Source organism: Rana temporaria, chromosome 1 (assembly GCF_905171775.1).
Source record: "Rana temporaria chromosome 1, aRanTem1.1, whole genome shotgun sequence".
Lineage (NCBI taxonomy): Eukaryota > Metazoa > Chordata > Amphibia > Anura > Ranidae > Rana > Rana temporaria.
The window spans coordinates 236,199,407-236,227,230 of NC_053489.1; the positions used below are offsets into that span (position 1 = coordinate 236,199,407).

The 27,824-nt window shown below is 40.4% G+C and overlaps 1 protein-coding gene across 3 annotated transcripts in view; it reads right to left on the reverse strand.

The window, feature by feature from the left end:
• LHX5 (LIM homeobox 5) overlaps positions 1-27,824 on the reverse strand; it is a 52,449-nt gene that overhangs the window by 19,734 nt on the left and 4,891 nt on the right. The window contains exons 2-3 of one of the 3 annotated variants that reach the window (XM_040351908.1): positions 26,656-26,882; positions 26,515-26,565 (exon numbers count right to left, since the gene is read on the reverse strand). In XM_040351908.1, the coding sequence (XP_040207842.1) occupies positions 26,515-26,565; positions 26,656-26,882 (278 nt within the window). Of the gene's footprint in view, positions 1-26,514; positions 26,569-26,655; positions 26,883-27,824 lie in introns of all 3 variants that reach the window. The other 2 variants (XM_040351907.1, XM_040351909.1) reach the window with 2 other exon arrangements.

The following is a 27,824-nucleotide window of genomic DNA, read 5'->3' on the forward strand; positions in this document are numbered from 1 at the left end:
ATTCTCTGAGGCCCCGTACACACGACCAAGTTTCTCGGCAGAATTCAGCCAGAAACTCGATCGAGCCAAATAGAGAACATGTTCTCTATTTCCTCGTTGTTCAATGAGGAAAGTTGGCTCGCTGAGATCCTCGGCGGCTTCACACAGAACTCGACGAGCAAAACGATGAGTTTTGCCTGTCGAGTTCCTCGGACGTGTGTACGGGCCTTAGTTGAATAAGCCATTAAATCTTTCACTGGACAGTGTGTGTGCTGTGTGCCTGCTCCTGTCTCTTGACTGGCTATTGTGGCTGTCATTTAAGAGTTGGGGGTAGTTGCGTAGGATAGACACATACCAATGACATAATAAATGCATTGTACCACTTCAGAGATGGAATTGCTGTGTTAATATCACCCCTGCTTTCTGATTCACATATTAATTTTACAAAAAGGTCAGATGTTAAAATGTCCTTAAAATGTTTGGGAGGAGGAAGGGTAACATGAGATACATGAAAAATAATTATGACACATAGAATTAAAAAAAATACGTATTTCATGCAAAATAAGTCAGATTAAAGAAAATACACGGGGAAAGACAAAAATGTTATGAAACTCATTACGATCATAAATTAATCAAACTTAATAAATGGATAAATGACTTTATATATTGGCATGCTTAGACGATTAGATGATTAAATTCATATTCTAAGAATGTGCACCAATTCTTCACATTTAGATAAATGGATAAAAGATCATTTCCAAGGTTCTGATAAGGCTATGGGCCACATTAGAATCCTTCACAACTGCTATTTATAAGGATGCACAGCAAATTCATTCCGAATTGCTCCAACTGTACATTAAAATGCACTGCACATTCGCTGGTGTAAACATTCAGCAATGTCTTAGGGTGGCCATACATTGTACAATTTTCCTTTAAAAAATACCAAAAGCCAAGTCCTGGGGAAAAAAGTGTGGGAACTTACCCAAGATTCCCCACCTCAAAAATACAAAAAAAGTGTGTGTGTGTGTGTGTATATATATATATATATATATATATATATATATATATCATACTCCTTTAACAAATAAAGTGCGACATTTATTGTAAAGTGCCAGTTTACGAGGATACCTCCAAAATTCACGTGCATTAAACAAATCTAGAACAGACGTAACAAAATAATTGAATCTGTATGCTATACTAACAAAAAAACACCACAAATGTGTGATAATGGTTCCCTCGCAGGGGATTTCTAAAACAACAAGTTGCATTGACTGGGGGACCCTTCTGCACTATGTCTCTATGCAGGCTCTGATATGTGGGGCCCCTTCTGCCCCAAGATGTCCACACATGTGTTGGTCTTTGCAGTTGAGGGAGATTGGGAGTGCTGAGTGTGCCGGCCCGGGGCTCCTCTTCTCAGACTGCCTGTATTGATTGTGCAAAGTGGGGCCCAGGCCCCAGGCTGCTCACTCCTCTGTGACCATCAATGCAGCCTGATCAGTGCCCATCAAATGCAGCCTAATCAGTGTCCATTAAATGCAGCTTTGCCAGTGCCAAGCAAATGCAGCCTTGCCAGTGCCTAGCAAATGAAGCCTTACCAGTGCCCCCATCAGAGAGCAGGTGTCACCATCAGAGTGACCATCAGAGTGTCCCCATCAGAGAGCCCCCCATCAGAGTGTCCCTATCAGAGTATCCCCATAACAGTGCCCTCATCAGAGAGCAAGTGTTCCCATAAGAGTCCCCCCCCCCCATCAGAGAGCAGGTATCCTCATCAGAGAGCCCCCACATCAAATTGTCCCCAGAGTTCCCCATCCGAGTTGTGAGTCATCAGAAAGTAGAAACGTGTCCTTGTAGGCAGGGGTAAGGTGCGAAGCTTGACGAAGGCGCATGCTGCAGGGGGGCAGGAGCTGGGCAGAGGAACTTGCTGAAGAGGGTGGGGAGTACAGGTGATGTCATTGGTTGTTAGGACAATGGCGGTTCTAGCAGCCAATGACAGTATTGCAGCGGGGATCTAGGGCTGCAGATTAGGGGGCGTGGTCCTGTATAGTATAGTGACCGCTGGAGGAGGAGGACCGAGGGAGGGGAGGACGGGTGCGCTGGGATGACCCCCCAATGTGTGGCACACAGGGTGGACCGCCCTCCGTTGGTACAGATGTCCTCCCCTTCCTGCACACCCACCTGCCTGCCACAGCTTGCATACTTGGGGCCAGTCCTGCAGGACAAAGCTACTAATGGGAAAGGCGTTCCTGCTATGTAAAAAGTACAGGAACGTCATTCCCATACGTTCCCACAGGACTTGAGTCCTGCCAAAATGATATATTATGTAGGCACACCTGAACACTTTCAACATATATGCAATCAGGCAGGTCTTTGCACTACATGGTTGAAGGTAAATTTAAAGGAAATATAATTATTATGTATGGCCAGCTTTAAGTGTGTCCTCTTGCTCCCAAAATCCACATACTTCTAAAACTTTGCAATGTTTGTAGGGAAATGCTACAAACAGGTTGGAGACCCAGACAAGAGAGAATGTTATCTGAACATGAATATATTGTTAAAGAAAAATGATCAGACACAGTGGGGTTGTTACTAAAACTGGAGTGTGCAAAATCTGGTGCAGCTGTGCACGGTAGCCAATTACCTTTCAAGTTCAGCTTGTTCAATTAAGCTTTGACAAAGAAAAAAAAAAATTAAACCAAAAAATAGTACATAAACCAAATCAGCGTTCAGCTTCTACAACATGCCAAATATGAAAAAAAAAATACGTAAGCAAAATCAAATCTACTAGGGTGAAAGCCATATAGAATGGTCTCTGTACCAGAATATACATAGAGCCAGCAGCTATTAAATGAAGACGAGTTAGTTCCCAATTCACACATGGCTTGACTGCAGATGATTTCATTGGCTATCACAGACAAACTTAAAGAGGAAGAGTAATGTATTCTTGTGACTGCATATTTTTTTGACAACTTTTAATTTTTTTTAAGTTTGGTCCTCCATGTTTTTTTCACTATGAAGATTATTCCCTAGAATGAGTTCTGTATCCCCCCCTCCTTTTTTATAGGATACGTGATCAGTCACATAAGAAGTGCATTGTTATTAGTGAGCCATCTCAAAAAGAGCAGTAAAGCATACATATACTATAGCGCTGCAAACAATGAAGCAGTGAGTGTGAAGGTCATGATAATGACTTCTCCAGTTTACATATATAATTACAAACTACACATGAAGCAGAGATATTTAAAACATTAATACAAATTGATAATGTTATTTACATCAAACCTATTTCATTCACATACGTAAGGCAGGACAGCTAGGATTTTGTCTGATTCAGCAAGAATAGGTTTTATTGTCAAAACTCAATTGAACAAGCTGAAGTTAGAAGCCAATTGGCTACAATGCACTACTTCTCCAGTTTTAGTAAATCTCCCTCAATGGGTCCCTACATCTCAACACACTTAGGGCTCTTTCACACGGGTGGATCGTATGTCCGCTTTTTCATCCATCCGTGGACGGATGAAAAAGGGACATACATTGGTCCCTATGAGATCGCGGGTGTCAGCGGATGAACAACCCGATCTCGCCCGATTCCGCATTCCTCCGATTCTGCAGACAGAGGAAAACCCTATTTTTCCATCCGTCTGCGGATCGGATCAGGTGAACACTGACAGACGGTCCGTGTTCACCCGATCCCCCCATAGGGTAGAGCGGAGATCTGACAAGGCGGTCCCTGCACAGTGTGCGGGGACCGCCCTGTCATCCGCCGGCTCAGCGGGGATCAACGAAACAATCCCTACTGAGCAAGTGGAGGTTCACATGGCGGATCATCACTGATCCGCCCTGTGTGAAAGAGCCCTTAAACAACAGTATTTTTACATTCTGGCACATGAAGATATACAATCCAAACGGAAATAAATACATATTAGGAGATACTGAAGACCTCCACTTAACAGCACATGACTGGACCAAGCAGGGGCTTCGATATAGGACAAACATAGCACACCTGTAACATGGCTCCTATGGTAATTCTGCTTGGTAGTTAACACTAAACCAACTGGAACCTTGCACCCTGGCATCATCATCTCTCTTGTAAACTGGTTACTCCAGTAGTGCATTGGGTCTTAACAAGGTGGGGTTTTGCAGGTCCATTGGGTACTTCTGCTTGGGAAAGTGTTCAGATGAAACATATAATATATCTCCTCGGCGGCCAATTAGATCACTTCTCTCAGCAAATCGAGTCTTAACACCCGCTCCCTGATTGGCCGTGTGGAAAATCAGGAAGACAATAGCGAATAGTACAAGGCACAGTGCTCTGCGCCCCAAGCCCACCCTTTTATGAAGCCAAAAAGAGCCTCAGGCTCTAATCATGTGCTTAAAAAAATCCCCATTGAAATCCATGTGTCTGGCACCCTGCATGTAGATTAGGAGTCGGGCGCATGGATTAGGGGGCGGCACCCTCACGCCCCTTATGGACGGGCTGCCATTGGTCATGATCCTATAGGTGCATTTTGTTTAGTAAACTAAAGTGGAAAGCCTGTGATGCAGTCAAAAGCATTTAGGACCTTTTACTCTATACTATTGGCCAACATCAAGATGCAAGAGTATTTTGTAAAACCTAATGTAAATGAGAGAATCTGTGTTTGAGAACGTGACAGAGAGGCCTCGAAACACGTAACCATACCATCTCCATGCTCACCAGCATCTGATATCACAGAGAACTCTCCTGTAGCTGTCTGACTGACCCACTTGGCTCCCAGAGTAATTCCTAGCTGTCAAAAGCACAGAGGGAAGTTGCATCAGAACTCAAGTGAATGAGGGGAAGCTCTGCTGACTTCCATCATTTAACCACGTACAAGCAAAATGTTTTTATTTTCCTTGCATGCAATTGGGTATTCATTGTAAACCGAAATCTCACCACACTCACTAAGCTCTGGGGAACATTCCCTTGCAATATGCAACTCCTCTTGCAAAGTGAACAGCCTATTCACCTTTAGTAAATCAACCCCATTGATTCTGACAAAGGTGTATAGGAAAGTGACCAAAGACTACTATTCTTGTTAGCATAACTGTTCTGTTTAACAAAGATATCACCATAAACTGTGACATTCTAGTGCAAAACCAAACACAGGGAACAGTTTCAAGACAAGTATTTTATATATGGTAATACAGAGTAAACATTTTGCCATTTTTATTTGTAGTAACTGCCTACTAGCCCACACCAATTTACACACCTACTCAAGAATTAAAGTATAAATAGCTGATAAATATGTGTTTGTTTTCTATTAGCACTTTCAATAAAATCGAATTTAAACAATAAGAAAACATGCCATAATTCAAAGACTAATCAACACAAAGGGCACAGTACAGAGGGGGAGGAAGAAGGGCTCAGTATGGAGGGGAATGATGAGGGCACAATGCTGGGATCAGGACAGCAGAGTACAGGTGGCGGGACGCTGCCTGGGATACAGCCATCTTGGGAAAGCTTAGTAAAAACTGTGACTTCTCCAGCAAATCCGGGTCAGTTGACAAATATGGTGTAATGCAAGATTATCATGGGGGCCCCCTATAGAGGTTGGAGCCCTTGGGCAGTGCCCATGCATTAAACTGGCCCTGGTAACTGCTACCATACAATGGTGGTTTGCAATGTTTAAAGGGTTGTCATTAGCAATACATGGTCAAAAGACAAGCTAAGATGGGAACACAGAAAAAGATGAAGATCAAAAAGAAAAGAAAAGCAACATTCTATAGTAAAGGAGTAGTAAAAGAAACTACTGATTGAATACATCCACATTTTGTTAACATGTTATTGTACATTAACCTCCCTGGCGGTATGATTATTTCAGAAAAAAAGGTGCTAAAAAGCGGTACCATTATTTGCAAGGAAATTTGGCGTTTTATACTGTAGGCCTGTAATTCTTAGGAATAACTCACTTAAATCTGTCCAAACAAGAGTCTAGTAGGCATCCCGGGTATGACATTTTTTTTAAAAACAAAATTATAAATTATAATATAATAAATAATTATAACAAATAATAATATAATTATAATAAAAATTATTCAATAATGTAATCAACTCAAAATCACTGAAATTTGCTCAGTTGCAGAATTGTCGCTGTCATTACTTACTTATTTTTTTATGACAAATTTCCCCACAAATCGCTATCGCACAATTCTGCAAGTGATTATAATTTATTATCGCTGTTTTCTAGTTGTGGATTCAGCGAGACGAGCCCGAGTCTGACTCGGGGTTACCGATCGCAGCACAGAAATGTAACCCCGAGTCAGACTCGGGAATACCGCCAGGGGGGTTAAACATGTTAAGGTAAGATTAAAAATTATAGCAATTATGAACCTTATGCATCATCCTTTATTCTGTTTTAATCAGGATACCTTCTGCTGACAGCAATGTAAGTTTTGTTTAGGGTCTACATAAATAGGAGACTTGCTAATTTACAAGAAATTCAAAGAAATTTGCGACTTTATAAATATGAAGGCCACTTAATTCAATAACTTTCTAACTTTATCTTAAATCCATGAAATCAAATGTTTTATCTTTAGTTGTTTTGTGTCCCTATACAAAAAATCGTCAGTACAATATACCCAGAGGGCATTGTGATATCAGTTTTGTATAATGACTCCACCATCCCCCAATTTTTAAGAATAGAATTCAAATTTCATCTGGCTCTTCATTTTCAATAAAAATGTTCTGAAACTAATGTTATTTTTAATAATTATTTATATTGTTCTTGATAATTGAATTGTTTGTATTTAAATCCAAGGGTACTGGTTAGTAGAGGAGGTGAAGACAGGTAAATCGTTGGTGTGTTCTCACACCTTGCTACGAATAGAGCTTGTTTAAGAAAATGGTGCTTTAAGCATCAACAATCTTGGCTTCCAAAGGAGTACATGCAAGCTTAGCAGTTCATTTAGTGTTTGGGTTTATGTTAAACATTAGGTTAGTGCTAGGCTCAAAGCTGAGAGTGTATGGTTCAAGATCAGTGTCAAGATTTATTACTGTATTTGTTTAAGGCTTAGGCAGAGGGATTCATTTAAGTGTTAGGGTCAGATTACATATTAAAGGTAAATAACAACCATGGGCTTACACAGGGAGGAAGTCTGTTCCTGTGTGTGAATGAAGCAGTTGGGGGGGGGGGGGAGGTAAGTATATGATATAAGTTGGAGCAGTCAGAAAAAAATGACATACAAATGTTCCACTGCAGGCAGCAAACAGGTTCAAATAAAGAACTAGGATAATGTTAAAGATCGGGGACGTAAGGGGAAACAGATCATTCCTAACTTATATTTGGTACCAAACGCGCCATTCTGAGAACTATAACCACCAGCCTCTCAGCACCAATAATACTCATAAACCACGTAAATTTAATAAAGAAGAGCAAAGAACATGAAAATGTTCTAAGTATATAAACTACCACCAACCAAATCAGAAAAGTGCAAATTTGAGAATTGACCAGTTAATATGGGTTACCACTTACCATATTATCACGGTTCTTTGCGTGGATTTAAAAATTGTCAGTTATCTTAAGTAGTAATAGTGTGTAAAATGCCCCAATTGAATCGTATGATGATTAGATAAAATTAGAGGATTAGGTCAAATTCGACCAGTCAGTGGCTGGTAGAATTTTAGTTATTGATTTAGGCTGCTTGAAACTGTCACACATTGATGGTATAAAACATTTTCCATTGGTTAATATTAAATATATGATCGGGTAAAATAGCTACAATAAATGCATTGTTATATAAGGCTTATTTATTAAAGTAGCACAAAAGTAGCACAAAATGCAAAGCAAGTTTGAACCATTTTGACAGGCGGATACATTTGTTGCACATGGTTACTGCAGTACCGCACTACGTTATTGAATAAGGCAAATAATGTTTTCTATCTGTACCTTTTTCAACAAAAAAGGTAATAAACCCCAAAATATGCTATACAGTGTGTGTATATATATATATATATATATATATATATATATATATATATTTACACACTGTATAGCATATTTTGGGATTTATATATATATATATATATATATATATATAAATCCCAAAATATGCTATACAGTGTGTAAATATATATATACACACACACACACACATCCCTATTCCTACATCTACATACACACACATATACATACATACATAAATATATATATATATATATATATATATATATATATATATATATATATATATATATATACACACGTTTAGGAAAACAATGCTTAATGCTAACAGATTTAATCATTGAAAAAATGTAACAATAGTTCACAAAAATTTATTTAGTAGCCGCTTGGAAAACAACCCTTAAAAAATGTGGTTGTATTAAGAATAAAGGCACAGAATAACAAAACAAAACACACACGCGTGACCTTGGGAGCCTTTATACATCTCTCTTAGAACAGACATTTCTTGTATGATAGATCAATGCACAATGCATAAAAGCTGTACAGAGACAGACTAACGAAAAGCGTTATGCAGTGTGCGTTCTAAAAAACGATGGGGGTGGGCGATTTACAAAAGGTTTGTGCGGGATCTGTCTATGCAAAATATGTGCAGTTTGTCTAATTATATGCAACTACAAAAGGAAAATGATGCATATATGAGAGATAAATGCACAAATGCAATTGTGAATGGCAAACGGTAAATTTCTCACACTGTGATAAAAGCCATTTACGGTGGCTCTCTTAGTGTTGGCAAGTCATTACTAAAGCCAAATTTGGATTTTACAGTTTCCAAATGGCTGACATTATTTACCACAAATCCACAACACAAATATGTTTTTTTAATTAAGTTAGAATATTTACATTTTTCATTTTTAGCTTTAGTTCTCTCCTTTCGTTTTTCTTTCTTGCCGTACATGTTTGCATATTGTACATAAAATACTGTGCCATGGTATACTTGATTTCTGATCACTGGTGCCTATGTAATGAAATAGTTTCCGCACACCAAATTACACTAGCAATTGTATGGCATCTTTTAAAGAATACAATCATAAAATAATTAACTAATAAAAATGCTTGTTGTCTGACTGTCATGCCAGTCCACTAGATTCACTGCTTAATGAGCCACTAACCCAAAACAAGTAAAACACGTATGCAGCTGGCAAAGTTGGAACACTTGCATATTACTCCAGGTTAACGGTTAAGCGTGACAGCCAGCAATTTTCAAATTGACAACAATAGAATTCCTTTTAATTCACAATTTCAGAAACATATGTTTGGTAAATAAAGTAAGAAAAGTAAAGTTGGGATCTTTGGCAGCCTTCCCACTTGCAACAATAACGTGCAATGGCCCTTGTGGACATGAGTGATGCATTGTAGCTAACATGATCGTGTAATCACAAAGCATGCGAGATGACAAAATAAGACGCCATATAAAAACTGCATGCTAAAAGTAAAGCAGGCCCTTGAAAGCCTATACCTACCACTCTGACCATTGTAAATACAAGTTTGTGCTGCATCTTACACCTTCAATGTTGGCTTCAGAACATACATTAGACCAATCTGTCTAAAACAACCTTATACCTGGGGCACTTTGCTCTTTCAAGTTGGCCAAACACATTGCAACAAAGTTGAAATGTAATTTGGCCTAAGATATGATGGTGAGTGTTTTTTAGAGGCCATACTTTCATTTATCACTGCTTAGTGAATGTGTCCGTGACATGCTCTGTGCATGTACTGTGGTGTGTGAGTATCCATTTCTGACCTAATCCTGACATAATCCTGTCACTGGCAGCCCTGTTGGTAGACAATAGCTTAAGTGGACAAGGCACTTCTTCCCTCAAACCCTGCACAGTACTTCAGTAAAATTATCTGCTGCAGATGATCTGACTGGCTACAGACTGTGCTAAAGCAATACAAAATAGGTTATATACTCTTGAGCCAGGGATTACATTCAGCTAAAAGTTAAACAATCTAAAAATCTATGTATAATATGCATGTTAGGTATAAGTTCTGATATATGCCATGTTAAATAAATAAATGATATTATATATATATACCCATATATATTATACATACATGCATACATATACAGCCATAAACACACGCACTATTACCGAAAAAAATTGTCTTTACACACACACGTGATCCTTAATGCCATCCCAGTCTTAATCCGCAAGGTTAAATATTGGGTTGGCCAACCCTTTGCAGCTATGACAGCTTCAACTTTTCTGGGAAGGTGGTCCACAAGGTTTAGGTGTGTGTCTATAGGAATATTTGACCATTCTTCCAGAAGCACATTTGTTAGGTCAGACACTAATGTTAACGAGAAGGCCTTGCTCACAGTCTCAACTCTAATTCATCCCAAAGGTGTTTTATCGGGTTGAGGACGGGACTCTGTGCAGGCCAGTTAAGTTCCTCCAACCCAAACTTGCTCATCCATGTCTTCATGATCATGGACCTTGCTTTGTGCACTGGTCCAAATTATTTGATGGAGGGGAAATTATGGTGTGGGGTTGTTTTTTAGAGGTTGGGTTTGGTCCCTTAGTTCTAGTGAAGGGAACTCTTAAGGCATCAACATACCAAGACATTTTGGACAATTTCATGCTCCCAACTTTGTATTAAGAGTTTGAGGATGGCCCCTTCCTGTTCCAACATGACTGTAACCAGTGCATAAACAAGGTCCATAAAGACATGGATGAGTGAGTTTAGGGTGGATGAACTTGACTGGATCGAAAGGCATCAGATGGAAATGGACAGGCAATTTGTTGCCATGTGATTGCCCCATAGAGGTGAGCAGGACTGTCTGTGTCTGCTCTGCATAGCAGAGCGGACATGGCCTTGTCATCCACCTGTTCAGTGAGGATCAAGTTGAGAGCCTCTGCTGAGCAAGCAGAGGCGCCCATGTAAAAGGGGCCTTAAACTTTGATGAAAATACCTGAAAGCTGATTGGTTTCTATGCACAGCTGCCCCAGATTTTGCACTCCAGTTTTAGTAAATCAACCCTACTGCTCTGATTGAACTTTGGACTAAGCCCTAACAAGTCGTGAACCATTCAGCTGTGCGAAAAATGTGACTTAAGCTACTGAGATCTGTAAACTGATATTTTTTTTAAATCTGTAAATGTATAAGGGAAATGTGAAAAGGAGCTGAGGGCAGAATATTTGTACTGTATAGAATATTCATATTTATCTAAATAATATCTAAATTTTTTTTATTGACTATAATCAAGAAAGAAAATATGTGCAAACCATACATTCCCTTTAAGAATACTTTTTTTTACATTGTGTGACTCATGTTATACATCGTTTTCAATATTTTAAATGCAACAATGTCACAAACAAGTAACTCAATGCAGGTAAACTGATGCATCACACACAGCTGAATAATTAGTTTCCAAAGAGTTTAAATTCTGTTAAGCTGGTCATACGCTAATATAATTTTGTTCAAAATTTTTCATTTTAGAAATGTTTGCTCAATTTTCTAGTCGATGATGGGGTCAAATCGACATTTTTCTTCAACCACCGTGATGAGAAAGTGTAAAGGAGCAGGATGTAAAAATTTTCTTGCATAAACTCATTTCTAATAGCGTATGTTCACTCAGGAATACACATTCATTCCAAAATTGAATGTTAAAAGTAAATTACATTTTAAAATACTTTTGAATGATTTTCATCCAGTCAATGAATGTACAATAAATTTCCGTAGAAATATTTGTATATGGACGTTATTCGAAAATCTACTAAATGTTATGGCCAGCTTTACTCTATGCTGTTTTCTGCAATGAACAAACTGCCAAAAGCACTAAGTGTCCACTGCTACATTAATCAACAACTGAGTTTCAAAATGTTTCACATCATTGTGATCTAAGTTCAGAACCGTCAGGATCATGTCCGTGACTAAAGCATAAGGTTTCTTTTGGCGACTTCTCATTATGAAAATGCTAGTGTCTCTGCTGTCATGTCATGTTGATCCCCGTATTTAAAAATTTTGGTTTATTAACTCAAAACAAGTATACACACAAAAATTTTACCTTACTAAATTAGATTATTTTTCTGGGTCAATTGTGGAACTTAGGAACAAGCATAACAGGTCATAACATAACAGACATATCAAGTGGCTAGCATTTTCAGAAAGATAAGCATGGCAGCTGAATATACCTCTAATGAAGTGTTTTGCCTGGTAAATTGTGCCCTACACCATAATGCGTGTTGTGCTGTGGTTCGAAAGAAATCCCATTCAATAAACTTAAATGGGACCACGTGGGGCAACATACCAAAAATACAACATGTAGAAGTTTGTTCTAGTGGGAATGAGCCCAATTAGAAACAGATTATTTTTTACAGTTCATGTATTTTGTCTTTAGGAAATGATCTATTTGTCTATCTAGGCTCACATGAGCAGTATAGCTTTTGCGAATAGCAGATGTGATATAGGGGCCCACTATAGAACAAAAGAAAGACTGCTGAGCCTGTGTTATTAAGAAGCACGTCCGAGATTCTGAGAGAATCGATAGAAAGGAATCAACTCTTAACCACTTCCCGATGATTATCCCATGGTACTCTTTCAATGTTTAACAAGAAACGCTATTCTTTATGAAGTTATCATATACAATAATACATCACTTAATGATTTCTCTTTGTAGCTTCAAGGGTTATGGGTTTTTTTTTCTCCCTTTTTTCTGAATAAGATATTATACAAGCTTTATTGTCAGTCTTACTGATTTTGAAATCAGAGAGAAAGAGAAGTACTGTATGTCTTTGAAAATAGAACATGATATCAGTAAGGACATTAAGAAAGGGCCTAGTGCAAAGTTCTTAGTGTGGCCAGAAATTTACTGAAGATCATTTATGAGTAAAAGAAGCTGTATGGGTATAAATGTACCCACACATAATTGTTCATTGTTTGGCTTTGCTGCACCTTAACTCACTTCATGTCTTAGCAAATGAGTCCAATCAATGCATTTGGAGTATGCACTGGTAAAAGGTGAATTCCGGGTATGGACATTTCAGCAGGAACAAAGATTGTCTCTGGACAGCCGCACTCTGAACAAATTGTAGCCTTTTATTAAAAGAAGGACAGCACTACAAGTCACAGCAAAATAAAACCTGACTGCTGACGCGTTTCGCACTGAAACTAGTGTTTAGTCATAGACATTTCAGCTTGGACCAAAGTAACTATATAGGTAACATACCTGGCTGATCCCCCTGGAACCCGGAAATCATTAAAGTAGACACTGCTACTCTGGTGATCTCCATATACTTTTGGGTCCTATGCCAAATGGCTGAACTGAGTTATTTACTGAACAAGGTTGGCCTCTCGGCACAGGTACCATTTAAGGAATGCACTGCATTTCCTAAACAAATGCAAGTGTTCTCTGATTGGACGAGGTGGAGTGATGACATAAAGATTAATAATGACAGCTATGCAACCTACAATGTGGAAAAAGAGGGAGTTTATTTTACAGTAAACAGGATGCCTATTGAAAAGTAAGGATATTACTGTAAAGAAAACTTGCAACCAGTCTCTAATAGAAAGTCAATAACATTTTGCAAGTATTGGTGGCCATCAGCTTGTGGTCTTCAACAGTCTATAGACGAAATTATTTTCACCAGTGTTGTGACTTCTTTGAATATCACTGGTCTGTGCATTTTTAATAGTACCCTAGACAAAAACAAGCATTTAACCCTTGCAGTGCGAGGGGATGCCCACTGCAATTTTTTTTGGAGTTTAGCTTTAAAAAAGGAGATAGTATGGATGCTCTGCTATTTTTAACCATCTTGTAAAAGGCTAGTAGGCCATCTTGCACATTTGTTTTAATTCCTGTGAAGCAAATCAGTGAGCTATAACAGGCATGCACCTAGTTAAATCAGATCTGAGATGCATACTTGTGCCAGCTCAGTGAATGGGTAAGTTGGGAATTGAGGGTGGCAGAACAGCAGGGAAACCACCATTTGCATTAGAGGTTAAGGATGGCAGAAACCAGCATCATCTGATGGCAGGTTTCTCAATTTATTGAGAACATTTATTTATAATCTAGCCTAATTGGAAAATAGTGTATTTTATTGAGGACGTATTTTGAGTTATTAATGCAGTGTTTGCCTTACAGTATTTATTATATGGGTTACACATTTTTATATGCTTAGACTTCCACGGATATAGAGGTTTATAAATTAGCACGAGAGGGAGCTCTCTGCCTCAGTGCAATATCTCTGTCTATTCTTAATAGCATGGGGTGCATTGTTTTTAATGAGTCAACAAACAATATTGCGCAACTACTGTGTAACACTGCAAAGCAGCAGGAATAATCTTCACAAATATGGCTGCCACAATACACATTACAAATACACATAGAAACAGTTTGGAAAAAAAAATGAACACATATTGCTGGGATTACATTAAATTGGATGTAAACCAGATTCATGAAATATGAGCTGGGCGCAGTGTTTTATTATCTCTCTTTAAAGCACTGTGTCCCGCAGCTTTTTCCTGATCAGTTTTCTGTTATCAGCCTAATAACTTTTGACAAGTTCTCCATCAACAGCAGGGACGTGCTGTGAGGTCAGTGACTGGTGAGGCACTGGCTAGTATCAGAGCCAGATACACACAGGTTACATATGCTGCGAACGTTAGAGCGAGAGCAATTATTCTAGCACTAGACCTCCTCTGTAACTCTAAACATGTAACCTGTAAATGTTTTTTACCTTGAGATTTTTAAGTACTGAAGTTTGGCACTATTCCACAAGTGTGTGCAATTTTAAAGCATGATATGTTAGGTATCTATTTACTTGGCGTAACATCGTCTTTCATAGTATACGGAAAAAAAAAATCCTGAGTTTTGTGTTGGGCAGGATGCTATAAATAGATTAGCAGATTAGCAGATAGCTGAACTATTCATAGATCAGTTATGAAAGTCTCTACCTATGAGGAGAGAGGGTGTGTGTGCGCGCCTTTCCTCCAATCAGCTGTCTTGGCTGTATGCCCAGGCTTCATTGCAGTGCTGAACAGGAAGAAAAAATCTCCTAACACGAAGGAAACATTCTAAAGAATATATAAAGCTGAACACAGCAGATATACATGTAAAACTTATGTAGGGAGATTTGTTTCATCCCTGTGTATCATGTGAGGCTATTCACTTCACTGGGCATATGTGAGGGTTTACATGCACTTTTGGCTGATCTCTTAGGCCTCATACACACGACCGAGAATCTCGTCGTAAAAGAAACGTTGTTTTCCTAGACGAGGTTCTTGTCAAGCTTGACGAGATTCTTGTCAAGCTTTCCTTGCATACACACTGTAGAGACAAAAATCTCGTCGTTCTCAAACGCGGTGACGTACAACACGTACGACGGCACTCTAAAGGGGAAGTTAGATTCCACTGACGCCACCCTTGGGACTGATTTTGCCAATCTCATGTTACCGCGTGTTAGGTAAAAGTTTGGTGAGAGACAATTTGCGCTTTTCAGTCTGTTACAGCGTGACGAATGTGCTATCTCCATTACAAACACTACTTTTACCGAAGGTGCGCTCCCGACTCATACTTTATTCTGAGCATGCGCGGGTTTCTAAGCATACACACGAACGTGTTTCTCGTCGTAAACCAGCCGACGAGAACCACAACGAAAGAATTTAGACTCCCGACGAGAAAAAAGAGAGCATGTTCTCTTTTTTTCTCGTTAAGATTCCACAACAGTTTTCTCGACGAAAAACATACACACAACCGTTTTTCTCAGCAAAAAAGCTCTGCCGGTATTTTTCTTGATGTTTTTTTCCAAGGAAAACAGTCGTGTGTACAAGGCAATACAGTACATGCATATGTAAAAACTGAAGAAACGATGTATTCCCTTTAATGAATGTGTTATATTTGGGATTGAATATTTTATAGTCCTCCTTAATAAATTAATGAGTCAAGTTTTTTATGGAGCTCCAAGGTATCATGTCTGATGGAGATTGTTACACCATTACAGCAGTAAATTGTCCCAGGAAACTATTTCAAAATGTTAATTTAAAAAGTAAAAGCCTGATTTGAACTTATTTCAAGATATTGCCAACTATTCCTGAATTCCTGTTTAGTGACACTAAAGCCCTGTACACACGCTCGGTTTTCACGGCGGTAAAAAGTCCGCTGTGAAAACCGAGGGGAAAGCCAAGAACCCGGCAGGAAAACTGCCATGGAGCTTTGGCTGGGAATCCCAGCCGTGTGTATGCTCCTTTGGGCACTGCCTCGCAGTGTTTCCCCTATTCCCAGAGTATTAGTAAATCTGGCGGAAAAAATGCCGCCGGGAATCCCGACAGGAAAATAGAGAGCAGGTTCTCTATTTTCCCGTCGGGATTCCTATCTGTTTTCCTGATGGGAAAACTGTGAGGAAGCATACACACGTCTGGTTTTCCCGGCCAAAAGCTCTCCTGGCAGTTTTCCCGACGGGAAAACTGGTCATGTGTACGAGGCTTAAGACACGCTTGGTTCAGGTTTCCAGATATGGTTTGTACCCTACTACCGAAGCTTTCTTATTTTATTGGTCTGTTCTTACTCATAACTACACTCACATTAGAAAACTACACAGGTTACTAAACATTTGTGCAAAGATTAGTAGGAGACATTTTTATTTGCAAGTATGTGTAATTTTCCATAGTAGCTAAATAATAAAAAAGACAATTTGATGGAAAATAAAAATACACATCTGTCCTTTCCACATTTTGAAAATGTAATGAAATGTAGACACACAAATAACTCAGAAAATGTAAACCAAAGTTTTCATGTAATAAAAGACAACAGTGATAAACAGAACTGTATAGATAGGGCAGCGCGTGATCTTTGGCTGCCATTGGCAGCTGCTTAAATGGTCCCTTATTTATTTTTCAGACTAGAAAATATAATTTCATACCAGTATTAAACATAGATATTGTCATTTTAATTATCATGGCACACTCCAGGTCGATGTAAAACAATGTATAACCCTTTATGGAATTTTGTTTAGGTTTTTTAATCCAGCCCCTACATTTTAATTCCCCTTAAATACCATGGAATAGAGCAAGATGGTTTGTTACCTACATTGGTTACAACATACAGCTTAACACAGGATGGCTGAAAAGAGACCAAAATGTGTTTTCCCTTACTAGTGGTATATTTAAAGAAGGGTAATTTAGATGGAAGTCTGGGCCCATAGCCAGAGCTTTCACATTCAAATAGTCCAATTATGGCTTTTACAAAACTTGAATAAGGTAGAAGTGGAGGGGGTTGGTATAGTGTAGCAAACCTTGGGACATACTATACATTTATATAAAATTGCATTAGAATACAATAATGAGTAAAATAAAGATTGTGATGACTTCATTGGATAATAGGACACATGTAACGTGAAAGCACCCATGTCGTAAGAACTAAGTGCGGAGTTACCATCAGACTTGGGGGGCATAGATTAGTCCAAACTCCTCCTGCAACTTACACTAACACTGGGTCCACAACAAGCTGCAGCTGCTCTTGTTGCCTGTCCAAATGTAGAGACAGGAAGCAGCAGTTCAGAGCGAGGACGGCTCTATTAAGGTCCTTTCCAATCCCAGCTCTGGTCACATGGCAGTCATAGGAGGACTTCCCTTCATTTCATGGAGGTATAAGAGCTGCACCCCCCTGTGGGGTCTGTATTTGGGGAAACTACACTTGGGGGAGAGACATCTATACTGGGGGGGGGGGGGAGCTGTACTAGTGATGGGGAAGAGCTACACTGGGGGAGCTGTAATGTTGTGTTGGTGGTGGTGGGGAGGGTGTGGAGGTATCTGTAATGTAGTGGTGGGGAAGCTGTAATGCCTAGGATTAGTATTGGCAGGCGCTGTACTGGTGGAGGAGATGGGGAATCTGTACTGGTGGGGGGGAAGAGGTCTGTACTAAGGGTAACTATACTGGTTGGGGGGGGGGGTGTTGTTTACTGGGGGAAATAATCTGTAACGGGGGGAAGATCTGTACTAGGGAAGATAATTTTTTTTGTTGTACTGTTTACTGACTTGTGCGTTACGCACTCTTGAGCCATGTGCACTCAGTAGTTTGAGTACAAGGACTGTACCACATGTTACTGTGTACACAGTGAGCAGGCTCATGTTATATGCCCTTTCCACTGTTATGCCGCGTACAGACGATCGAACATTCCGACAACAAAACCGTGGATACATCACACAAATGTTGTCGGAAATTCCGAACGTCAAAAACGCGGTGACGTACAACACGTACAATGGCACTAGAAAAGGGCAGTTCAATACCAGTCATGTTAGTAGAAGTTTGGTAAGAGACGATTCATGCTTTTCAGCCTTGTGCTTTTCAGTCCGTTACAGCGTAACGAATGTGCTATCTCCATTACTAATGCTAGTTTTACCAGACCGAGTGCTTCCGTCTCGTACTTGATTCATAGCATTCGTGGAATTTTGTGCATCTGAATTGTCCACAGACGTTCGGGATTTAGGAGAATGGATTTTGTTGTCGGAAAATTTGAGAACCAGCTCGTTTTCGGAAATTCCAACAACAAATGTCCAATGGGGCCTAGACATGGTCGAAATTCCCGACCAAAAGCTCCCATCCCACTTCTTGTCGGAAATCCCAAGCTTGTGTATGCGGCATTAGTGCAACTTTGCCACACGTACAATCCTCCGCAGCACAAAGTGTAGATTGCGTACTTATTTTCCTCTAGGTGCCCAAGGTGGAAAACCCTCCAACCCCCCCTCAGAAAATATCCCTGGCCTTACATGGCCTAGGATATTCTGAGAAAAGTAATTTTCTGCACAAATGTGACAGTGCGGTTAGAGAGTAACAGGTTTTCTTTACTCTATTGCAAACAATGGTGGTGGTGCCTTCAGCTGGCTCTAACTATCTGGCAACGAGGACAGCTTAATCTGTGTTTAGAAAACAGATTACACACAAGAGGCATGACCTTGGTGTTTTGTGAACATGTACTATGGTATGTGCACTTTCACACACAACAACATAAATCTTCTCCTTATATGAACAGCTTGCTCACACAGACCCCAACGATAAGTGTATTTTATAACAAAGTGTGTTTATTCTCTCTCTCTCTCTCCCTTTTCTTTGGCCTAACCCAATCCACCCTCTACCTCCACAGAAGCATACTTACCTTGATATGAGGGCCACAGTTCTACCCATCTTTGAGGTCTAATCATAGGATCAAGGCACTTGGTCCACTAACATCTTGAAAAGTCCCTGAGAGCTAGGAGTAGGGGGAAGTTGAGGGTTCTATTAGCACTGTGTTTCGCCAAATATATTTTTGGAAGAATGACTGCCACTGATACCTTCCAACAGCCATAGCGGGAGTTTCTTTCACAAGGAAGAGACAGTACACGGATTAAAATTTGGCTGGTTTAGCAGGGATAACCACCCTGTTGGATTTTCCTCACTCGATCAGCACTGCAGGCTATAGCTTGCAACACTGATCAGTGTATTCTAATGGCCGAGAAGGCCCCCTGCTGTCTGAATACAACAGATTACCGGGGAGGATTCCCTCATTCACACACTCGAAAGTTGAAAAAAAAAAAAAACAGACTCATCTATGGGCTGCTTAACATACCCTTTATGAAGACAGTGCTACTGCCTTGAAAAGACCAATAGCCTTGTATTGGTAATTAGAACAACAGAAAGAAAAGCTCAGCTAATAGTAAAATAGCTATTTCAAATTGCGTCTGTTTTTGAAAACCTCTTTGTGTAGGTTAGTTACAATTACATAGGCAAGGCAACCATTTCATTATTACATATACAGGTTCTGATTCCTACCGATCCCCTTATCTTACTGAGAAGGTGTCTGACTGACAATCTTTCATGTTGTCAAACACCCACAATGCAATCTGGTAACCAGAGACCATGTAATCTTTACCTAGAAGGTAAGTAGAGTACAAAGATGTTTTTCTCAAAGGAAGAAAAAGATAGTATTTTCCTCAAACATAAGTTGTTAATGCTAATATGTGCCTTACAGCTTTGCTTAACGTTTGATGTTTAATGATGGCTCCAGATATAACAGGCCAAATATAACAAAATTAGGGCAAAAGATGTGACTGTAAGCTAGTGATCAATAAAGTGATACGTTGAGGCTGATTTACTAAAGAAGAGGGAAGATTCACTTCAACTATCCAATCATATGATAAACACTCATGTTCACTTATTTGTGCACGATTGGAAAATTGGGAAAATCTTTGAGTGAACATTCCTTTTTATTTATTTTTTGCAAAAATTTTATTGAAAGTAATTTTGAAGTATACATAGTGTGTACAGTATAAACATACATAAAAGCACAAAGGTCATAACGGAACTTATGTACCAGATGTACCGAGAGGTAGAACATAAATATCAAAAGATAATTTTGAACTCCTCCCTGAAAGAAAGATCTGGGTTTAAAATGATAAGGTGAGCAATACAGGGAGGGGGGGTTCTTCGTAAAGTAGTTGACTTTCATAGAGACTACTAAGATCTCTGGTAAGCAAAACTAAATCTGAGCGTACCTCGGGGTCTGTGGGCCAGAGAGATGAACTTAGGATAATTCTAAGGAAGCCAGTTCCACATCCAAGCCTGTCAAGTCTGGGTGCCTAGACATAGTTTGAATAGTGTAGTTGTCAGTTGTGGGATTGTCCATTTGTATGTCAGACAAGAGATGGAAACCTCTTTGGAGACTGTTGTGTGACATGGGCGATGGTGAGAGAAGTCTGCTTTTTGAGTGGGGCAGTATGTGTGGTCAGCAATATCTGAGTGTCAGAAGGAGAGGAAGGGAGTGGGAGATAGGAGTAAAAACAAAAACACCCATAGGTAAGGGGGAGGGGGGCCGTTTTAGGCCCTTTATAAGGTGGATGCCGAAGACGGGGAGGTTGCCACAAATTGTGAACTTCAGTCCGTATTCAGTCCTCCAGCTGAGATCGATGCAGAGTAAAATATGTTTAGGAGGTACAATTAGGTGTTTAAGTTGGGGAGGTAGTCAAACGTGAGAATTATGAAAATTGTCTGAAAGTGGGTCCAGCGGGACCATTTAGAAGACAATTTTGCGGGGGAGTCCTGAGCTATGTAAATCAGTTCTTCTAACGCAGCAATTTTGTGAAGTCTGGAAAGCCATTCTTTTTTTTGAGGGAGGTTGCGGGGAGCCCCAGTGGACTGGGATGCATTGTTTCGCAGGGTTGACCATGTGCATGACTAAGGAGTTTTATGTAAGCTGCATGTGGTATAAGAAATTGAGCCAGGGTATACTTTAAGTCGTAAGTAGTCACATGTGAAATAATACACTGCACCTCAGGCCAGTAGGCCTAAAGTGGTTGTAAACTCTCAAAAAAACAACAACCTGCAAAATAAAGGAAAAATCAGCTAGTATGCACCGCAAACTAGCTCATTATGAAATACTTACCTTAGATAGAAACTGATGCAGCGGTCCCCCTACACGGCTGTGACCGGCGACATGTCTCCTGGAGTTATTTCCAGGTGTCCAGGCTCTGGCACAATGATTGGCCGTAGCCGCCGACACATGCAGGCGGGAGCCGCCGGTCACGTCACAGCTACTGAATAAACGCCACGAACGAGCCGTTTCTTCAGTGCGCATGTGCCGATGACTTTGGCACATGCGGATATGGTGAATATCTCCTTAACGGTGCAAGTTTAGAAAGTATTCACGGTACCTACAGGTAAGCCTTATTAAAGGCTTAACTGTAGGTAAAAGTGGTAGCACAGGGTTTACAACCACTTTAAAGACGGGGGGGCACGACTTCCAAATGTGTAGAAGCGCCCCATGCTCAGCGTTATATCTCCAGCAGGTTTCAGGGATTTCTGGGTGAAATTTATGTAGTAGGGTGGGGGTTTGATACAAGTCTTCTGGTGAGAGAGACAGGGAAAGATCTTTTTCCTTATGTGGTATAACTTAAAAGTTATATATTTTTTTTAAGACAAGCACTTTTTGGTACTAGAAAAACTTGAAAAAAGAAATGGGAAAAAGATCATTAAAAAATACAGTCCGATATGCAAAGCTGTAATTCACAGCAAACAATCAGAAATCTTGATGGCTATAACTATATTCAACAGGCGAAAACTAAAAAAAGGATAGGTTGCTATGAGTTACTGTATACTACCATCCTTGACATTAGGTTGTTAAATAAGCCTGAAACTCTTTCCTTTTAAAGTGAATGCTATTTAAATAGATTTTGTGCATGAAAGGTTGCAACAAATAGCAAGATCAGGACAAGACAATTATTAAAAAAATTAAAATTAAGGTAGTAGTCAATGCACATGAAGTAAAATGGTGCGGAGGGGAGGTAAAGATCACTGACAGTAGACAGCATACATCTATATAAAGGAAAGAGGATTTCTTCATTGCTGTTACAATGCATGATTTCAATAAAAGCGATTGTAAAGGTTCTTAAAAAAAAAACAAAACAACAACCACCACAACACACACACAAAAAACAAATACAAACACTTACCTGCTCTGTGCTTTGTGTTTTGCACAGAGCAGGCCAGATCCTCCTCTTGTGTCCCCCCCCTAGCGCTCTCTGCTCCTCCTGTACTACATCCACAGTGTGGCTTGGCCCCTTTCACTCGTGACAGAATTTGATTGACAACAGCAAGAGCCAATGGCTCTGGCTGCTCTCACTGAGTCCAGTGAGAGGAAAGGGAGATCAGACTCAAGTAAATACCTTATTTATCGGCATATAACACGCACAGGCATATAACACACACCTTAATTTTAAGAGGTAAGTTTCATGAAAAAAATAAATACATTTTACATAAAGAACTTTGAAGCAAAATAAGGGTTAGTGCCCATCAATGCAACCTGTGCAATGCCCATCTGCAGCCTCAAAATTGCCCATCAATGCAGCTTGATCAATGCCTATCTGCAGCTTCACAATCACCCATCAATGCAGCTTGATCAATGCCCATCCATAGCCTCAGGCCTCGTACACACGACCGAGTTTCTCGGCAAAAACCAGCAAGAAACTTGCTGGGAGATATTTTTTTGCCGAGGAAACCGGTCGTGTGTACATTTTCGTCGAGGAAACTGTCGAGAAACTCGCCAAAAAGAGAGCATGTTCTATATTTCCTTGACGGGAATGGAGAAAATTGGCTTGTAGAGTTCCTCGACAGCCTAACAAGGAACTCGACGAGGAAAACGATGTGTTTCGCCCGTCGAGTTTCTCGGTCGTGTGTACGAGGTCTCACAATTGCCCATCAATGCAGCTTGATCAATGCCCAGCTGTAGCCTCACAATTGCCTATCATTGCAGCTTGATTAATGCCCATCTGCAGCCTCCTCATTCCCATGAATGCAGCCTGATGAATGCCCATCTCAGGTAGGGGAGCAGAATGAGCGCCATCAGATTAAATACAGCGAGAATTTCCTGTTTACTCGGTGGCCTCTTTAATACAAAGTCCCGCTTCCTGGAGCAGGTTCTATGGTAGACAGAACACTGGTCCAATGCTGGCCCAGGAGACGGAACTTCATATTACAGAGGCCGCTGAGTAAACAGGAGATTCTCGTGGTATGTAATCTGACGGCGCTCGTCCCGCCTCCCTCCCCTTTCACTCTGAGGAAGGCCAAATTGCAGTATCAGTGTATAACATGCACACACTATTTGCAACCGATTTGTAGGGTGAAAAAGTGAGTGTTATATGCCAATAAATACAGTATTTAAGGGCGTGAGGTTTACCTTAATGCAGAGAGTGCAAGGTAAATCCAAGGTAAAAGAAAAATGAATCCATTTCAACCACATCATGCAGTAATAATCATGATTTCAGCTTTTAAATGCAGTCACTCTTCACATAGGGCAGGGGTCCCCACAAATTTTAAACAAAGGGCCAGTTTACTTTAAGAGTTTAGGGGTGCAGACTAGTCAGTGAAAATAGAAAATGCCACAGCATCAATGGGAATAAACAATGCCCCATGATGGTTAGTAGAAGTAAATTATGCCCCAAATTTGTTGGTCAGTGGTAGTAGAAAATTACCTAGCGCCCTTGGTCGATAAGGGGAGGGCCATTGTTGGTGTCAGTAGAAGAAATAGTACTCCATCATTAATGTCTTTGGGAGGAATAGTACCATGTTGTTGGCATTAGAAGAATAGTGCCCCATCATTAGTGTCAGTTAGAGGAATTGTCCCTCTTCTTTGGTGTCAGAGGAAGGATAAATGCCATATTGTTAGTGTCCATGGGAGAAAATGAGCCTCACCATTTGGGTCATTTGCAGATATAGTGCCCCATCGGTGGGAAAGTTTATGGCCCATCATTTGGGTCAATAGGAGGAATTGCCCCCAAATCAATGGTATCAGTTTGAGTAAGACCAGTTAAATTCAAGCAAAGGGATGCCCTTTTGGGACCACTGATATATGGGGATAATATAAAATAGGGTTTCCTTATTTAGACTGATTTCTTGCATAGTTCTTTTTAGATTATGGGAAATCTTAAACAAATGATCCTTGTTGGATTAGCTGAGATATAGGATTGTATGTATGTATATATATTGTATGTATATATATATATATATATATATGTATATATATATATATATATATATATATATATATATATATATATATATATATAAAACATACACGCATACACAGTATATAATATATGGTGGCTTTAGGGATATAGAATGGGATGTCTGTCAGGGATATATGATGGTTCAGATCATTAAGTGTATATAAAAAGGTGTGGGGATATCATCCGTGATTCCAAAATCCTAGGGCACACTAATATGTAATTAGTGACCAGCTTCCTCAGACACCACCCTTATAACACCCACCACCACCACACACATGGAATGCCCTTAACTATTAGTTAGTGAGACTACCCTTCACTGTGATAGCCATTAGTAAGGCCACCAAGGAAACTGGTCACCAGGTGCATATCAGAGCTCTGTGTTTTGGTAATCATGGGGTGCTCTAAAGGTTACGATATGCAAGATGATGTGCAGGCACTTGAAGGCGTCTGATTAGCTGTCTCTTTTTACTACTTTTTTGCCCACAGGTACAATTCAACCAAGCAAAGACTTGAAAAAATAAAATAAATAAAAAAAACACTATGACATCATTGCATATTCCATTCCAATCCATTAGACTGTATTTAGGGAAAGTCCTAACTAATTCTGCCTGATTGGCATGGATTACTGCATTCTGTATGTGGCACATTTTTACAAGCCTGTCTGAAATAAAAAAACATATTTATTTTCCATTAACTACCAATGTAATCCTTTCCTTCTCTAACTGTCATTTTCCAGTACATCTTTCTTGATAAACACCAACAAACAAGACTTGACCTGCCTGTTCTGGACAAAGTGCAGCGCTGTCTAAAACACACAAATACATACAGAAAAAATGAAACAAGTATTACAATGATCAAACTGGCAGATTTACAAAAAAATGTTTTACAATGGAGACTCAGTCACTCATATCAGTTTGTAAGGTTCAAGGTTGATCTATTGAAGTTCACTTTAGCACATGTTCCCTTTAAAACACCAAGCCAGCTTCAATTAAAATGTTTATGTTTAAATGACCTTGATCTATCTATTTATAGTCAACAGTGACCAGAAAATGCTTCTGGTACCAGATCAGCTTCATAGTTTAGGCACAAAGTAACATTCCATTGAGTAAGGGAGCTTCTCTATAGTCATCCACCCCCCATTCCCTTTTAGGGTATTATTTGCTGATGGTACTGTGCAGGTTGCAAGGGACAGATGACTGGCACAGGCTAATAAATGGCATGTGGAATGTCTTGCTTGTGGGCAGGGCTGGACTGGGACAGAAATTTGGCCCTGGACTTCATCCAGACCGGCCCACTTTGACAGGTCTCTCCCATGGCGGCCAGACAACTCCCGCCCCTGGCCACCCAAGCCCCCTCTCCCCCTTAACTAGCCACTAGCCGTTTTACTTTATTAGAGTAGAACGGCTGGTACTGCTCCTCTTATAGGCAGTACCAGTGGGGAAGCTAGACATTATTTCACCTGGGGCAAAGAATCAGTTTGGTGACCCCCCCCCCCCCCATGGGACAAGATTAGGTAGAAGTGAGAAACTCCCAGGCCATAGCTGTTGAGCCAGCTGTCTGTCCCCCCCCCCCCATGATCCTCTGTTGTCCCCCCTGTTCCTCTGCTCCCCCCAGGTGAGCGCTGCGGGGAGGGAGACACAGAGGAGTGGAGGGGGGTGGCGGTCCGCTGTCACTGAAGCCGGCCCACTGAGCCATCGGCCCACCGGGAAACTCCCTGTAGTCCCAATGGCCAGTCCATCCCTGCTTGTGGGTAGTAAGGTGTATAGAGCTGATCCAAGCTGCCTAACAAAAGCAGGTGTGTCTGGCACTTGTGGGGATGTTCAGATTGTGTTCCACCCACAAGCTGGCATAGTGGAGAGAGTATCTCTGGGCTCTGGCTGAGATGAGCTCATAAGGAAACTGTACAAGCAAAGTGCATATAGATGGAGGTGGTCCACAGGCAGAGGATCAAACCCCAGTGAATAGATTAGCAGTAGGTATAGACAACATGATAAAACTCAACATTAATCTTAACACATTGATCTTGTACCATACAAACATTACTAGCAATAGAATCAAACGATATATACATCTTGATACATACCAGGCACTGTTTGATTATCCATTTCACACTTGACGATTACATTCACATCATCTACTGAGTGATAAAAGGAAAATTCAAATGACGTCACGCCAACGTCAACCAAAAAGGAGCAATTGAGCAGCAGAAGACAAGCTTACTCACCTGAGTTGAGGCTGCCCTCCTTGAGGCTGCTGGTGCTGCTGACATAATCCTCTTTGCAGACGAATTTGTTCTCGTCTATGATGTAGAGTTCCTCCCCGGTGGAGAGCTGCTTGTTGCAGACCATACAGGTAAAACAATTCAAGTGGAATACTTTGTTCCTGGCTTTCCTCACTAGGTCACTGGGGGAGATTCCTAGGGAGCACCCTGCACACTTTGTACCAAACCTCCTGCAAAGAATACAGAACAGCTGAGGATCAGCAATGGCAATCACAGGTAACATCACAGGTGAAAGGGTTAATAGAAAATGAAACGTTCTACAATACAGAATCTGGTGTCTCTCTGATTCCTCTTGCTGTCATGTATAGATCATAGAATATAGAGTATGGGTGCAAAATGCTACCACTCTCCATCACTTGGGCTCACTACCCTTTATAATGCTACCACTCTCCATCACTTGGGCTGACTACCCTTTATAATGCTACCACTCTCCATCACTTGGGCTAACTACCCTTTATAATGCTACCACTCTCCATCACTTGGTCTGACTACCCTTTATAATGCTACCACTCTCCATCACTTGGGCTGACTACCCTTTATAATGCTACCACTCTCCATCACTTGGGCTAACTACCCTTTATAATGCTACCACTCTCCATCACTTGGTCTGACTACCCTTTATAATGCTACCACTCTCCATCACTTGGGCTGACTACCCTTTATAATGCTACCACTCTCCATCACTTGGGCTAACTACCCTTTATAATGCTGCCAACCCATCCACTGCGGTGCAGAATCCCAGTCTTGTAAAAATGACCCCCCTATTCACTGAATCAATATAACCTAGGCTTGTGAGAGAGGTCCTCCCATCCACTAAGGTGCAGAACAGCACAACCCACTTCTGTAAGTGTGACCCCCCCTTTTTTTTTTACTAAGGTGCAGGACAGCATTTACTAAAACTGGAGAAATCTGGTGCAGCTCTGCATAGCAACCAATCAGCTTCCATTTTTTTTAAAGTGTCAAAGCTTAATTGAATAAGCTGAAGTTAGAAGCTGATTGGCTATCATGCACAGCTGCGCCAGATTCGAAGTGATCCAGTTTTAGTAAATCTCCCTCATTATGAAGAGTGGTACCCATTCAGCAGGGTGCAGCACAACACAACACAACCCCAA